Source organism: Crocodylus siamensis, chromosome 2 (assembly GCF_052110815.1).
Source record: "Crocodylus siamensis isolate JL-2025a chromosome 2, ASM5211081v1, whole genome shotgun sequence".
NCBI classification, from domain to species: Eukaryota; Metazoa; Chordata; order Crocodylia; family Crocodylidae; genus Crocodylus; species Crocodylus siamensis.
Window position 1 is genome coordinate 151,849,433 of NC_143396.1, and position 13,027 is coordinate 151,862,459.

At 41.6% G+C, this 13,027-nt stretch overlaps 1 protein-coding gene across 8 annotated transcripts in view; it reads left to right on the forward strand.

Moving 5' to 3' along the window:
• Positions 1-13,027, forward strand: part of BMPR1B (bone morphogenetic protein receptor type 1B) — a 495,158-nt gene that overhangs the window by 330,370 nt on the left and 151,761 nt on the right. For all 8 annotated transcript variants that reach the window (XM_090037100.1, XM_090037099.1, XM_090037106.1 and 5 more), the window contains one exon: positions 10,748-10,942. In XM_090037100.1, coding sequence (XP_089893226.1) covers positions 10,870-10,942 — 73 coding nt within the window. In that variant the 5' untranslated portion in view covers positions 10,748-10,869. The remainder of the gene's footprint in view (positions 1-10,747; positions 10,943-13,027) is intronic.

A 13,027-nucleotide genomic window follows, 5' to 3' on the forward strand; every position in this document is an offset into this window, starting at 1 on the left:
ATCAGTTTCCTACTTTTTAAATATCCCTACTCTTTATCTGGTTGGGTACCATCTCTTTCTTTTCTTCTCTCTTGGAAGCCACCAGCTCTTCTTGTACCTTAGGGCAACCTCCCTCTCTATGCACTTTCTCCAGAAGTATATCAGTTCTCTCTTCACCTCTCCCAGTGGCTTGCGACCCTCTCTTCCCTGTCATATTCCCTCCTTTTCCTATAGCCCATTCAAACCCCTGGGCTAAGTACAGACAGTCAAAAAACCCAAGGCTGGTGTGATTCAATCTTAACAGGTTAGTCTAAGTTACACAGATTAAATTGATAAGCAAATGAACAGACAATCACTTTTGATTCCAGAAATGCAATCACATGCCTGCAGTGGTCCAGCTGGAAGCTTTGGAGTGCTAGAACATGCCTTCCTGCTTGACTGGAGCAGACAGTGTGGGCCAAGGCTAGCCCACCCACTATGCAAGGTGGGGGAGGGGCGTTGTGAATGAGGTGCAAAGCATCCTGGGATGCTGGGAGACTGAGGGTTAACTTGAATCTGGAAGGGATCTGGGATAGAAGTTCAATAAACTGATTTAACCTAAATCAGTTAAGTTTGATATTATATCCATATAGGTTTATCTTAAACCTGTTTTGGCCATTTTGAAAGTGGTTTATGTGCCTTGAACTGTTGTGTTACAGATTTGAACCAGTTTCGGATCCCTTATACTGGTTCATATCTGGTTTATATGTCATTTCTGTCCCTAGCCCTGGGGTGACACTTTAAGGTAATGGTATGTTATTAAAAAGCAGAGGAGGAGGAGTAGATGAGAAGATCCACTGACACATGGTCTAATTTCCTGAGGAAAATGGTGTAGGATACATCCCTTATGACATCTAAAACTAGATTGGTGAAAGCATAAGAAAAGATACAGTATGGAACAAGCCAACATTAACTCTTGAGGGATGGGATTTTTCCACCTCTTATATTATTTCTACACCTTTAGAACATGTTCTTAGCTGGATAGTATTGTTGAAATAATTAGCAGTGGGAGAGCCGGCAGCACTAACCTATCATAATTAGGCTTCAGTTAACATTCTTGTGATTGGCAGAGCAGTTCATACTTTCTCTTATAGGTGTTTTTGCAGTTATCTGCTCAGGGAATTAAACATATATAGGCTAGATTTTTTTTTTTTTTTAATTATTTTAGGTAAGTAGAAGTTTGAATTCTGCAGTTGTGGCTGCAAAAGGAATACTGAAATAACATTCTAGCTTGTTCAGACTCCCTTTGAGTATGGCTGTTATATGCATTTTATATCCTGCTCTGTGTGCCATATTGCCTACTGTCTATGTACCTTGTTTTTAAATGAATACTAGTACTGAGAATAAGAGTTGACAAAAGCTAGCTATTGCTTTTGTGAAAGCAGGAAAAATGCCAATCATAGGTTTTGGTCTTTCTTGCTATAAGAGCTTTTTGTGTTAAATTTAGTTATATATGTGATGCAATTTTTTTTTCAAAAGCACGCAGTGATTCATAGCTTTAGAAATGTGGGATTAGAGTCATGTGTAAAACAACAGGCTTTATATATAAAGAAATGTTGTTTGTAAACAGTTACAAATAAGAAAGTAGAAGAGAGGATTTTAGTTGTTTTTAAGCTTTTAGTTAGTCCTTTGTTTCCTGGCCCCCTCTCCCTCTCAAATTTGTTAAAAACAAATTGTTGCCAATGGCAACTGCTGGGAATTTGTTGAAAAGCACACTTTTAGAAGACAATGGGCCCCAAATATACTGTGGCACAGCTTTAAACTTTATTAAGTCTGCCTTGAACTACCCTTTCCTCTCCTGAGTTAAATGGAAGAAAAGTTTGGCAGCCTCCATGCTGTGAGCTTGATTGATGCCCAGAACATCTGAGGGACTTTTGTGTCCAGCTTGCTCTCCATGAGTGCATAATGTGTGAATACTCAAATAAGGTCAGCCCTTATCACATGTAATCTAGGCCTGAAAGCAGATCAACAGTGACAGTCATACCCCATAAGTGAGAACACAAATCATCATCTGCATGCTTTGGACAAGTTGTGGGATTTTCTTCCTTCTCCTGTTCTACCCCTTCTGTTCAGGGGGAAGGGGGAAAACTTTGGCAGATCTCTCGAAAGCCAAAGAAGTACGTGCTCAGAATACTACACTGCTCGTTCAGTTGAGTAGGGGGATGGGAATTGTTTATTTGTAACAAAGTGATAGTCTCTTCCCTGAAAGGCTGAAGTGAACTTCTCTTCTTAGGGTTGCTGGTGACTAGTGATGTGGAATGCTGCAAGTTGGGAATGGAGTGGGAAGAAAAGAATCTGAGGGAAACATGTTGAACTCACTTTTATACTATTTAAGTCTCTCTAAATCCCTTCAAAATTGTTGAACGCCAAGTTGTTTGATTTTCAGACGTTATAAACCCAGTCTTTATATAAGGTTGGTCAAGAGTTAAAGGTGGTACTGGAAACGTTTAGGGTATCTTGACAAAGATGACCACCCGTATTTTATTTTCAAAATATAATGAAAAAATCTCATTGCTTACACTTTTTGTGGCTAGGAGCTTACTTAACCTCCATCACCAGAGCATTTGCGCTCTCATATGTGCTGCCATTGTGAACAGTTATTTGTGTATATTATATATTTTTCGAGTCAGTTTATCCTGATCTGGCAGAACTTTTAACATGGGTTGTCAGCTCTTTGGGTCAGGAACCTCATTTTTGGTTCTGTGTTTGATCAGTGTCTAGCTCACCGGTGTGTCGTCTATGACGTGGTTGCTGTGTGTCACCACAATACAAGTAATTAGTAGCTTTTAAAAATAAAAAATTTGCTCACCATCTTTTTCTGAGCAAAAACCCAACCATGACCAAAGTTTAATATTATGCATGGTGCTTTCCCAGCTATGTACCTTACTGAGCTCTTCTAGTTTAGCTGCTCAATTGTTTCCTAAACCAGGAGAGGAGAAAATGTTTTTCTTTCTCTTTCCATGAAATGTTGCAACTGTGACATATTCAGTTGGAGGGAGCAGGGTAAAGAGCTTTTAAGAATAAAATAGGGTAATTAGTACTAAAGGAATCAAGACTAGAGTTACACCATTGGTGACATTAACAACTATGGAAACAATGATGTCATTCTCCAAGTGGTGGAAATAATTGAGATTTTTTCCACATTTATGATATCTTGAAAATTTTATTTCCATTCTCTGAAATATAAGGACCCCACCCACGCAGCATTTTGAAGTGGTTTTGCTTCTTTGTGTATTGTACAATGCCAATTTAATATCCAGTACTGAGTGGAAGATCCATAAACCCTAAGAGTCTGTCTACAAATCCTATAATTATAAAAATTTATTATTCAGTGTATTTATTGTGATTTTGACATTGATACCAAAGATGGCACAATTGGCACTGATTTAAAAATAAATAATAAAGTAAACAGATTCTTCATATAGTACAAACACTTAATGTACTTCAAACAGGAAAAAATTAAACAAAATAAGGGCAATTCAGAGGCCTTTCTCTTTTTCCCCCCATACCTCAGCTATCATAACTCTAGTCTGAGGGGGTACATGTGATAAAAAATGGCTGTTTTTGCAGTTTAATTGTCACACTGTATGTGTGCTGGATTTTTTATGACTTAAGTGAGTTTGTTGCATTACAAACTAAACCACATCCTCATGTAGTTTAGTTTGCAGTGTAGTTATTTGTAATGTTGCATCCTTTGACAGCTCACCCCCTGCCCTGCCCGACCCTGCCACGGGAGAGGCGGGCTCAAGGTAGAAGCAGCAAGGGGCCTGATCTTTTTTTTTTTTGTGGAGCCTGCCCATGTCTCCCTCAGCTGGCTGGGGGTGAGCCACCAGTGGCCCAAGTGGCCACTGAGCTGTGGGGGGTCCAAATACTTCCTTTCATTGTGGCAACACCCCTGGGTGCCACCCAGGTGGGCTGCTAGCGGGCAGGTGCTGTCCCAGCTGGGGCTCAGGGAAAGTTGGATTTGGCTGGGTGCTGCTGGTGACCTGGGGAAGCACCCACCCACTGGCTGCCCACCCTTGTCACCCTGTGGGGGCCACCACCATGAAGGGAAGGTCCAGGGGCCCCTGCAGCTCAGGGCCCATGGCTGCTTGTGTGGGCAGGCTCTGCTGAGAAAAGAGAAAGCAGAAAGCTGGCTGATCTTTTTTTTTCCTTCAGAGCCTTCCCGCCTCTTCTGCAGCGTGGGGGCAAGCTGCCGGTAGACCGAGCTGCAGGGGGGCCCAGACCTTCCCTCCATGGCAGCAGAGCCCCCCAGGTGGCACCCACCCACTAGCAACCCACCCAGGTGGCCCCAGGGGGTGCCGCCACCACGGAGGAAAAGAACTGGGCCCCCCACAGCTCAGGGGCTGCTTAGCCTGCTGGCAGTTCGATCCGGGCCGTGGAAGATGCAGGCAGGCTCTGCAAAAAAGGAAAATGATGGGGCCCCTCATCATAACACTGATGGAAATCTCAAAATTGAAACGGGTCACAATTAAAAACCCACCGTTTAAATTTAAAGGACTAAACCCCCATCACATGTGCAAATTGCCCAGTACTGTACAGTGTTATTTAAGCCCCCATCAGAATAGTTTAGGATCATGAAGCTGGAAGGAATCTCTTGGATAGGGACAGAAATTACGCATAAACTGGTATAAGTAATCAGAAACCAGTTCAAATCTGTAAACAACAAAAGCTTAGTGCACAGAAACTGTTTGCAAAATGGCCTAAACTGGTTTAAGATAAACCTAGATGGATTTAATATCAGACGTAACTGATTTAGGTTAAATCAGTTTATTGAATTTCTGTCCCAGATCCTGTCCAGATTCGCATTAACTCAAAGTCCCCCACCATTCCAGGATGCTTTGCACCTTCCCTGCAAATCCCCACTTTGCATGGTGGACAGGCTAGCCTTGGGCAGGGGGCCCAAGTTGTCTCCTCCAGCCAGGCAAGGAAGCATGCTCCAGCTCTCCCAAGTCTCTTGCCTCAGCCATTTGCAAGCATGTGGCTGCATTTCCAGAAGCAAAAGTGATTGTCTGCCCATTTGTTCATCAGTTCAATCTGCACATCTTAGACTAACCTGTGAAGCTTAAGTTGATTTAGGCTTGGGATTTTTGACTGTATATACTTAGCCCTTATGTTATTGAGTCCAGTCCCCTACTATTGCAGATAATCATAATGTTAAATCTGTCATACACTCATTAAGCTCCATCCCAAAAATAGTCATTTCCTTTAGTCATCTGGATCCTTCATGAGCACAAGGAAAAATCAGTGGCTATATCTATTAGCTTTTTGGCAGGCATATGCAAATCAGCCTTGCACCTTCCCCAAGTGCCACTCTGCTCCCCTTTCTCTCTTGGATTTGCTGCTTTGTTTTCTGCATCCTCGTGCTCCTGGCCTGACCTACTGCTTGGCTTTCTGCTTTCTGCTCAATCTGCCACTGTGCTGCCTGCCCCCTCCCTAATCTGCCACATGCCACACACACAGGATGTCCAATGCACTTGGTGCTCTTGTACTGCAGGTTGACCACCACTGATCGACATAATACAATGATGGACATACAGTACTAGTAAAATCTGATTTAGATGGAGAAGTTATTGACTCCCCATCTTATGTGTTAGCCACAGACAAAAAAGAAATCTCTACTGCTAATGCATTAACAGCCTTGTAGTTTCATAGTGGTAATTAGTATAGAAAAGGACTTGGTAATAGTGAGTTAATGCTTGTGTAGATCATGATTTTGTGGGTGTTCTACAGTATATAGGTTTTGGCTCCAAGTCTGCCTCTCTCAGTGTTTGTAGTTTCCATACTTCTGTATCTTTAATCTCTCTCCTTAGTGAACCAGTATCTGTAGCCCAAAGTCATTTGAATAGGTTACCAACTGCAAGAGAACACCGGTGCTTAATCTTTTGCCCTTTGGGTTGGATAGGCAATACCTGTTCCCTCCACAGGCTGGATCTGACCAGTGGGCCCAATACAGCTGCACAGAGGGGAGAGAGAGTCTGCCCAGTCCCTATCTAGCCACACACAAAGGGAGAGGGGGCATGGCTCCGCCCAGATCCAGCTGCATGGTTGGAGGAGAAGGGGGAATGGCCTAGCTCCTGACCCAGATGCAGGGGGCTTGGGAGTTTGGCAGCAGGGGAGGGTGGCGGTATTAATTGCCACTGCTGCCCTGCTACCAAATTTCCTAACCTCTCGGGAGCCTTGTAGGCTAGATGTCACAGCTCTGTGAGCAGAGGGTTGAGTACCCCTGATAGACACTCTCTTGCAGCCCCATCTGTAGCTGAGCTTTGTGGCATCATCTAATATTACTTCTACCACATGTTTTGTTTTTAAGAATTTTTCACTAGTACTAGTATGTAGCACATCTCTGGCAATTGATATCTGTTGACATAGTCACACAAGATTTTAAACTTGATCTGAGAAACACATACTCCCTTTGGTACTCACACTAGCCTCCTTTCTGGTGATGGTGGAGCTCAGAGCAAAGTGTAGTCTCCTTGGTTTCAGAGTACTCTGATTAGCTTTTTTATCTCCTGTGAAAGCATTTTTTAGATTCAAAGCTACAATTGCAGACTTATAGGCTAACAGAGTACTCTCTGCTCGTACTATCTCCCATCCTGTCATCCTCTGCTTTTCACTTTAAATATCTTCTTCACTCACAAGGACTTGTGCTGGGATAGCCATCTTAGTCAGAGATTGGTATAGAACAACATACAGCACTCCTTCCCAGGCAGTCAAGCATTTAGGGGCACATTCTGTTCTTTTCTTATGCCAGGTTCAGATTCAGTTTCTGAGTACATACATAGCCATTCACATGTGTAGGGCTATGAACACAGGAATAAAGTGCCTGCTTGTGAGATAACTGGCATTTTGGGGACTTGGATGGCGATGTAGTGTGACTAAATCTGGTCACCTAAGCATGCAGAAAATAACAGAATACCATACTGATTACAAGGGATCCTGGTTTTCTTTGTTTAAAAATCATCAACTCTCTAATAAAAATCACAAATTCTCTTATTAAAACCCCCCAGTCTTCATTTTTCCATGATTAAAATGAAATGCCACTATGTATAAAGGCATCGGTTGAACATAATGTTTTATTGATATATTTACAATTTTAAAGTGGTTTGGAAACCTATCAGTGCCTCAATCACCACAATAAATTAATTCTGATTAATTAAATCTATTTAATTAAATCTAATTAATTAAATCTATACATTTTTGGCATTTGATTTTGGGTTTTTTATCATGGAAAATCAGAGCTCCCCCAGAGCACCCTTCTCTCACTAGGGTGTCTAGCCATGGCTTTCCCACTGCAGCTTTGTGGCTCTCAGCAGCCCTGATATGCTGGTGCCCTGCCCATGCCATTGCTCCTCACTCCTGACCCACAGTCTTGCAGCCCTTTTGGTGCCCATCACTCCCACCCACAGCCCCCTGGACCCTGCTGATGCCCCTCACTCCCCAGCCCCTGCCCCACCAGCCTGCTGGAGGGGGCACTCAGCTGCCAGGGCTACAGGCTACAGGGCCAGGGACTTGGGTCCACAGCTCCCATCCCCCCACGACAGTAAAGGAGCCATGGCTGCCACCCGTGAGAGGTGACAGCTGCTCCAGTGGAGCAGAACATGGAGCCTGGCTCCCCCTCCCCCATGGGTAGCATCGCCAGAGTGGAGCTTGTCGGGGCGGGTGCAGGCTGCCCACTGCAGGCTTGGGCTCCCATCCTGCTGCCCTCCCTGTGGGGCCTCCACAGCCCAGTGGGAGGGACCCAGGACAGCAGAGCAGAGCAGGACCAGGTGGGGAAGCTCAGTATCATCACTGGCAGCCATGTGCTGTCCTGGCGAGGCTCCCCCTGCCCTCCCAGCAGCAGCAGGAGTGGCAGTGTGGGGTTGTGCCACCTGCTGCTGCTGGGCGGGCAGAGGCACTTTGTAGTGGTGGTGCATGTCTCGCAGTGGTGGCACTGAGTTTCCCCGCCCCACTCTGTCTTGCTGCGCTGGGTCTCACCTGCTGGGCTGCAGAGGCCTGGGGGGAGGGGAGCAGGGCAGGAAGCCTAAGCTCACAGTGGGCAGGCTGTCCCTGCTCCCTACCTTGCACACAAATCAGGGGGGCACATGCCCCTCCTGGGAGTATGCACAGCAGCAGGGAGCCAGCCCCACTGCTACCCCCTGGACAAGCTGTCTGTGGCTCTGTCCCACTCCCCATGTGGGCACTGCAGCTACATATGGCTCCAGGTCCTGGGCCTCAAGCCTCATGCACTGCCCTGGCTGGGCAGCGGCCCTACCCCAACCCCAGCCTTGCCCAACTCCCTCCCTCACTATGGGGACCTCAATTCTATGCCTCCTCCCCAACTTAACTACGGGGAGCTGTTCTGTATGTTGCCTGGCAGCCACATGCATGTGTACATGCAGACGTGCACATGGCACCCCCTGTTGATCGCCCTTCTCCCACTCCCCTTGGCCACTTGCATGCTGTAACTCTGCCAGGTTGCAGGGGAAACACCATTTCCTGCATTTTTCTCCTTTAAAAGAGAAAAGCTGGGTTTTTCTCCTTAAAATGAGAAAATCCAGGTTCACTGCATATTTTCATGACAAACCCCCGATCCCTGCTGATTAGAATGGCCTGTCCAGTAGATTTTGATTGATAAAGGATATGGTTTCTTCATGAGATGATTGTGTGTGTGTGTATTTGTGTATCAGGAACAAGTTTAAATTGGCATTAGTATTTGATTAAATTCCATCCTAAGCTCTGCTTGTGAGCTGTGTAAAGAAACTTGGATGGCACCTTTGGAAGAAAACATATACATAAAAATTAATTAATTCAAATAAATTAGCAGCTAGGATCACATTTTTCCACTAAATGGTGAAAAGTTTGCAGCTCAGAGTAGACACTGTTTAGGCTAGAAACATACATGTTACTTTATTTCTGTACTTTCCATTTCTGTATGTGAATGGCTTGAAGTGACATTATGTGTTTTATGTGGAGGAGGAATATGCAGATCTGCAGTACAGTTGCTTTATAAGGTAATAGTGATGAGTTAGAAAGTAAAGAATTAAAACAAATGTTTAAAAAGTTAAATAAAAATGTAATAAAAATGTAATTAGTTCATGGGCTACAAGTAATTTGTGCTAATGTCTGGGAATCCAAAGGTAACATTACACAATTCCCAAATAGCTTGTGAAGTCCTGTTTCTACCAGGCTTATATCTGATTATTCTTACAATAAGTAAATCTTTATTCCATTGTTGTTTATTGTTTATTTGTACAGTAGTATTACTGAAGGCTTGGATTGGGGGGGTTATATATCATTTTCCCAGGTGATGTGTAAAAATATAACAAAGAGGTGATCTCTGCTCTGGAGAACTTCAGTGTGTCTACTTTTAGAGTACTGGACTATTCAAGTAAGAGTAAGAGAACCTTACCCACTGAGACGCCAAAGCTCTCAATGACTACAGTGGTATAGTATCTTAATTGAACAAACATAACAAAAAAGCAAGACTAATGCATCACAAAATGTATTTTCCTTATTTATTGAGACAATTGTAATGTATTTTAATTATTAATGATAATATATCAATAGGTAGTAATAAATGTACAGTACTGTAGTATATTTGTGACTATACATGAGTAATATGAACTCTCAGTGCTATTAAATCTTGCTCAGAGGTGGTGAGGCTGTCAATCCATTTTTGTAGGTGGATTAATAAGGTTATTCAGTATTTAGGGGTTTTTTTATTGCAATGATAATTTGTGCAGCCTCTTCTTTTTCCTTCTCAGTATATCAAGACCAGGTGGGGGTGTAGGGAGAGCTAATCCTAGCTGGTGTTAAATTCTGATAGATCCATTGGACCTATGTCAGTTTACACTAGCTGTGGATGCATCTCAAAAGCTATAGCAGAGTGTAAGATAACAGATAAAGTGCAATAAACCTTTATATCTGTATAAAATGAAAAGAACAGGAATTTAGAACTCTGACCGTGCTGTATTCTTTCTAACTTTATCATTGTAAAACTCATCTCTCCCCACCCCCACCATTCCCCTCCTTCCTTTTCTTTTTTTTTTTTTTTACCCCCCCCCCCCCACCTCATTTCTGGAAACTACAGTGACCAAATACATAGTTTTGGTAGATTTAATTTAATGAGTTCTGTATGCATTTCCAATTTATATAAGTTTACTGCAGTTTCATATAACTTATACATATGTACAGAATCTCACAGACTTTTTAAAAAGTGTATTTACTGTTTTCCTATAAATAACAATGAATACCCAAAAATGGAAACTTTATCTTACACTCACAATGTGCAGACACAGCCATTCTGAATCTCCCTTATTGTTCCTAGCCATTCCCTGTTATTGTTTCAGAGCAATTCTTAATATTGGGAATTCACAAGAAAACTGTGGTGTGATTTTAAAGTAAAAGGCATATAGGCAGTGCTTAATTTTATAAAGTAAACAGTTTACAAGTAGTCTGTCAGGAGGCTTTTGCTTGCACCCACTTGAAAACCTCCAGTGAAATTTCAAGGCTTTGTTTTTTGTATGTGTAAAGTAAAGAGGGAGTTAAAGACTCTTGTCCGGCTGCAGCTTCTAAGTTTACACAAATCCCTGTGCGGGCAGTCAATCCATGCTCCTGTGTCAGGAATCCAGTCCAGCTTGGGATCCTTGCTGCCCTTTTGTTGTCCTCCCCACGAGGTGATCAATTGAGGTCTATGTGGTGACAGAACCAGTTTGTAACAGGCTTGTCTTTCACATTCTCATCTTAGGCTTGCTGGCAGACTTGTCTGAGGACCTGACAGAGCTGTAGCAAAGGACTGTCGTGAAATACGGAAAGAAAAGAAACAGGAGACTAACACAGGCAAATCAGAATCACTCCTCTCCTGCTGCAATGGGTTGGCTAGAAGAACCTTACTGGCATCTTCACATTTCCTTGATCATGCTGCTATCCATGCATACCAGGGGTAAGAAGAAAAAGTATTTGGCAATGTAGTTATGGCAGGGGGGGATGAGCTTAAGATAACAGCTCACTGTTCAATTATATTAATGAAAGGAAAAGCTTAGAAGGGTGGCTCAGAACTTAAGAATTTCCAAACCACAGTGCACTGTGTGAAAGTACAGTATTAACTACTGTATATACGTTACATATTTAGGTAGCATGACTGAATTGCAAAGATGTTATCAGAAGGGTACAGTAGAAGCTTTTCATTAAATCAGGAGTCATCTGAGGCACTTTTCAAACAGTTTGGACTAAATATGTAAATGATTCTCTTGATACATAAAGTTGGTACAATCAGCCAACATATTTATGGATACAGTAAATGATAGCTCCAAGTGATGTTTTCTTTTTGATATGATTATTTGAGCTTTTTATATGGTTAAAGAAAGATCACTTAACAGCCACCTTAAATTAAAACTGTTAAAGATTATGAAATATATAGATTCAGTTTTAGTTTTATGCACTTCATAGCTTTAACAGATTGTTCATTAACATCATCCAGTGTAACAGCAAAGCTTTATTTATCAATAATTACGGATTGAAAAAATGGTATACTGATTTAGTAAGAGGATTTTGACCATACTTCACTTTAAAAAGCAGAAAGTGATGAATAGTTTTAACTATAGATAATACCACTGTGTTCTACAGTCAGAAAGCAACATTTTGACATAATCAAAAAATACAGAGATTTATTAGCAAGAGAGAGCTCTGACTGACAACAAAAATATAGTTGCTTTGTAAGTTAGGGAGAGTGTGAAAATAGGAATCTATATAATGACTTTGAAGTGTCTTTCCAATACCACTATAATTGAAAACAAATTGAGTATGCACTAATTGAAAAGGAATGTTTTTAATAGATGAATTTGCTTATAGTAATTTGCAAGGGGTTATTTTTTAAAGTAATGTATTTTCAGAAAAGTTTACAAATAATTTCTGGAGACATTCTTTGTCTTTTCACTTGCTTATTTTCATCATGTAGCAATTAGTTATCAAGCTAATTTTACATCACAAAAGAAAAATAAATATGCACTGCAAGGAAGGATTTTCTTTCTTCCCATAAATTAGTTGATTCCGTTTATTAAACAGCTAAACTTTCAATGACCTCACCTAAAATCCCTCAGTACTGAACATAGGTTTTTCTGATTCTTTAGAGAATCTTACTGTTCCCTAATAGGACATGATACAGTTAAACCTAATGACCTGAAGAAACAGCAGCAGCACACTTGTTTAGTCAATTTGCTCTGAAAGGTTTAGTGTAGTAGGAGGGTAGGAATGGAAAGGGTAGGAGAAAAGTAACTTCATTGAGTCTGTACTAACTGTAGCACTGTGAAGTCAAATAAAACCTTGCATCCAAACCTCTCTAGAGTTTTCTGAATTTTAGATCCAGAACTGATCTTCCTGCTCCCCAGTTAATTATCTCCCCAAATTAGTGACCCCCTTTACCCTTTAAAGTTTAGAATCTGGTTCTTAGGTGAGATGCTTAGACCCACAAAATTAAATTTATATTATATGAATGGTATATGTGTGTGTGCACATACATGCTTTTTATATATATATATATATAAAAGCTTTTGTATATATAATAGGTTTCTGTGTCATATATATGTAGCATAAAGGCTTCTCCTTTCTTAAGTTTCTGCATAGGAATAATGTGAAAAAATCTTGCATAGTTAAGATGAAGCACTAAATCCAGTTTAAAACTCTTCAGTTTAAGACTGTTTGGACAACATGATACCTGAGCAAGGAAGCAGGCTTTTGTAGATAAATTGGAGGTGTCACACTTGATTTTCAGTGTGTGCGTTTATAGGGAAAGCTCACTACTCCTTCAGCACCCTCTGCTGCCTGCTAAGGGAGTTTAATTCTACTCAGCTTCTCATGAAGATCTCCATCAGCTCTTCTGACAGGCTCCTGAGTATTTAAAGACTGTTTCTAGTTCAAATTTTATTTATCCTTCTTTTCTTTTGAAAGTTTGGATGCATGGATGCAAATTCCCCTTTCTTTATCTCACATGGCTACTTGGAAAAAGATTGTTTTTGTGTTACTTCAGAGG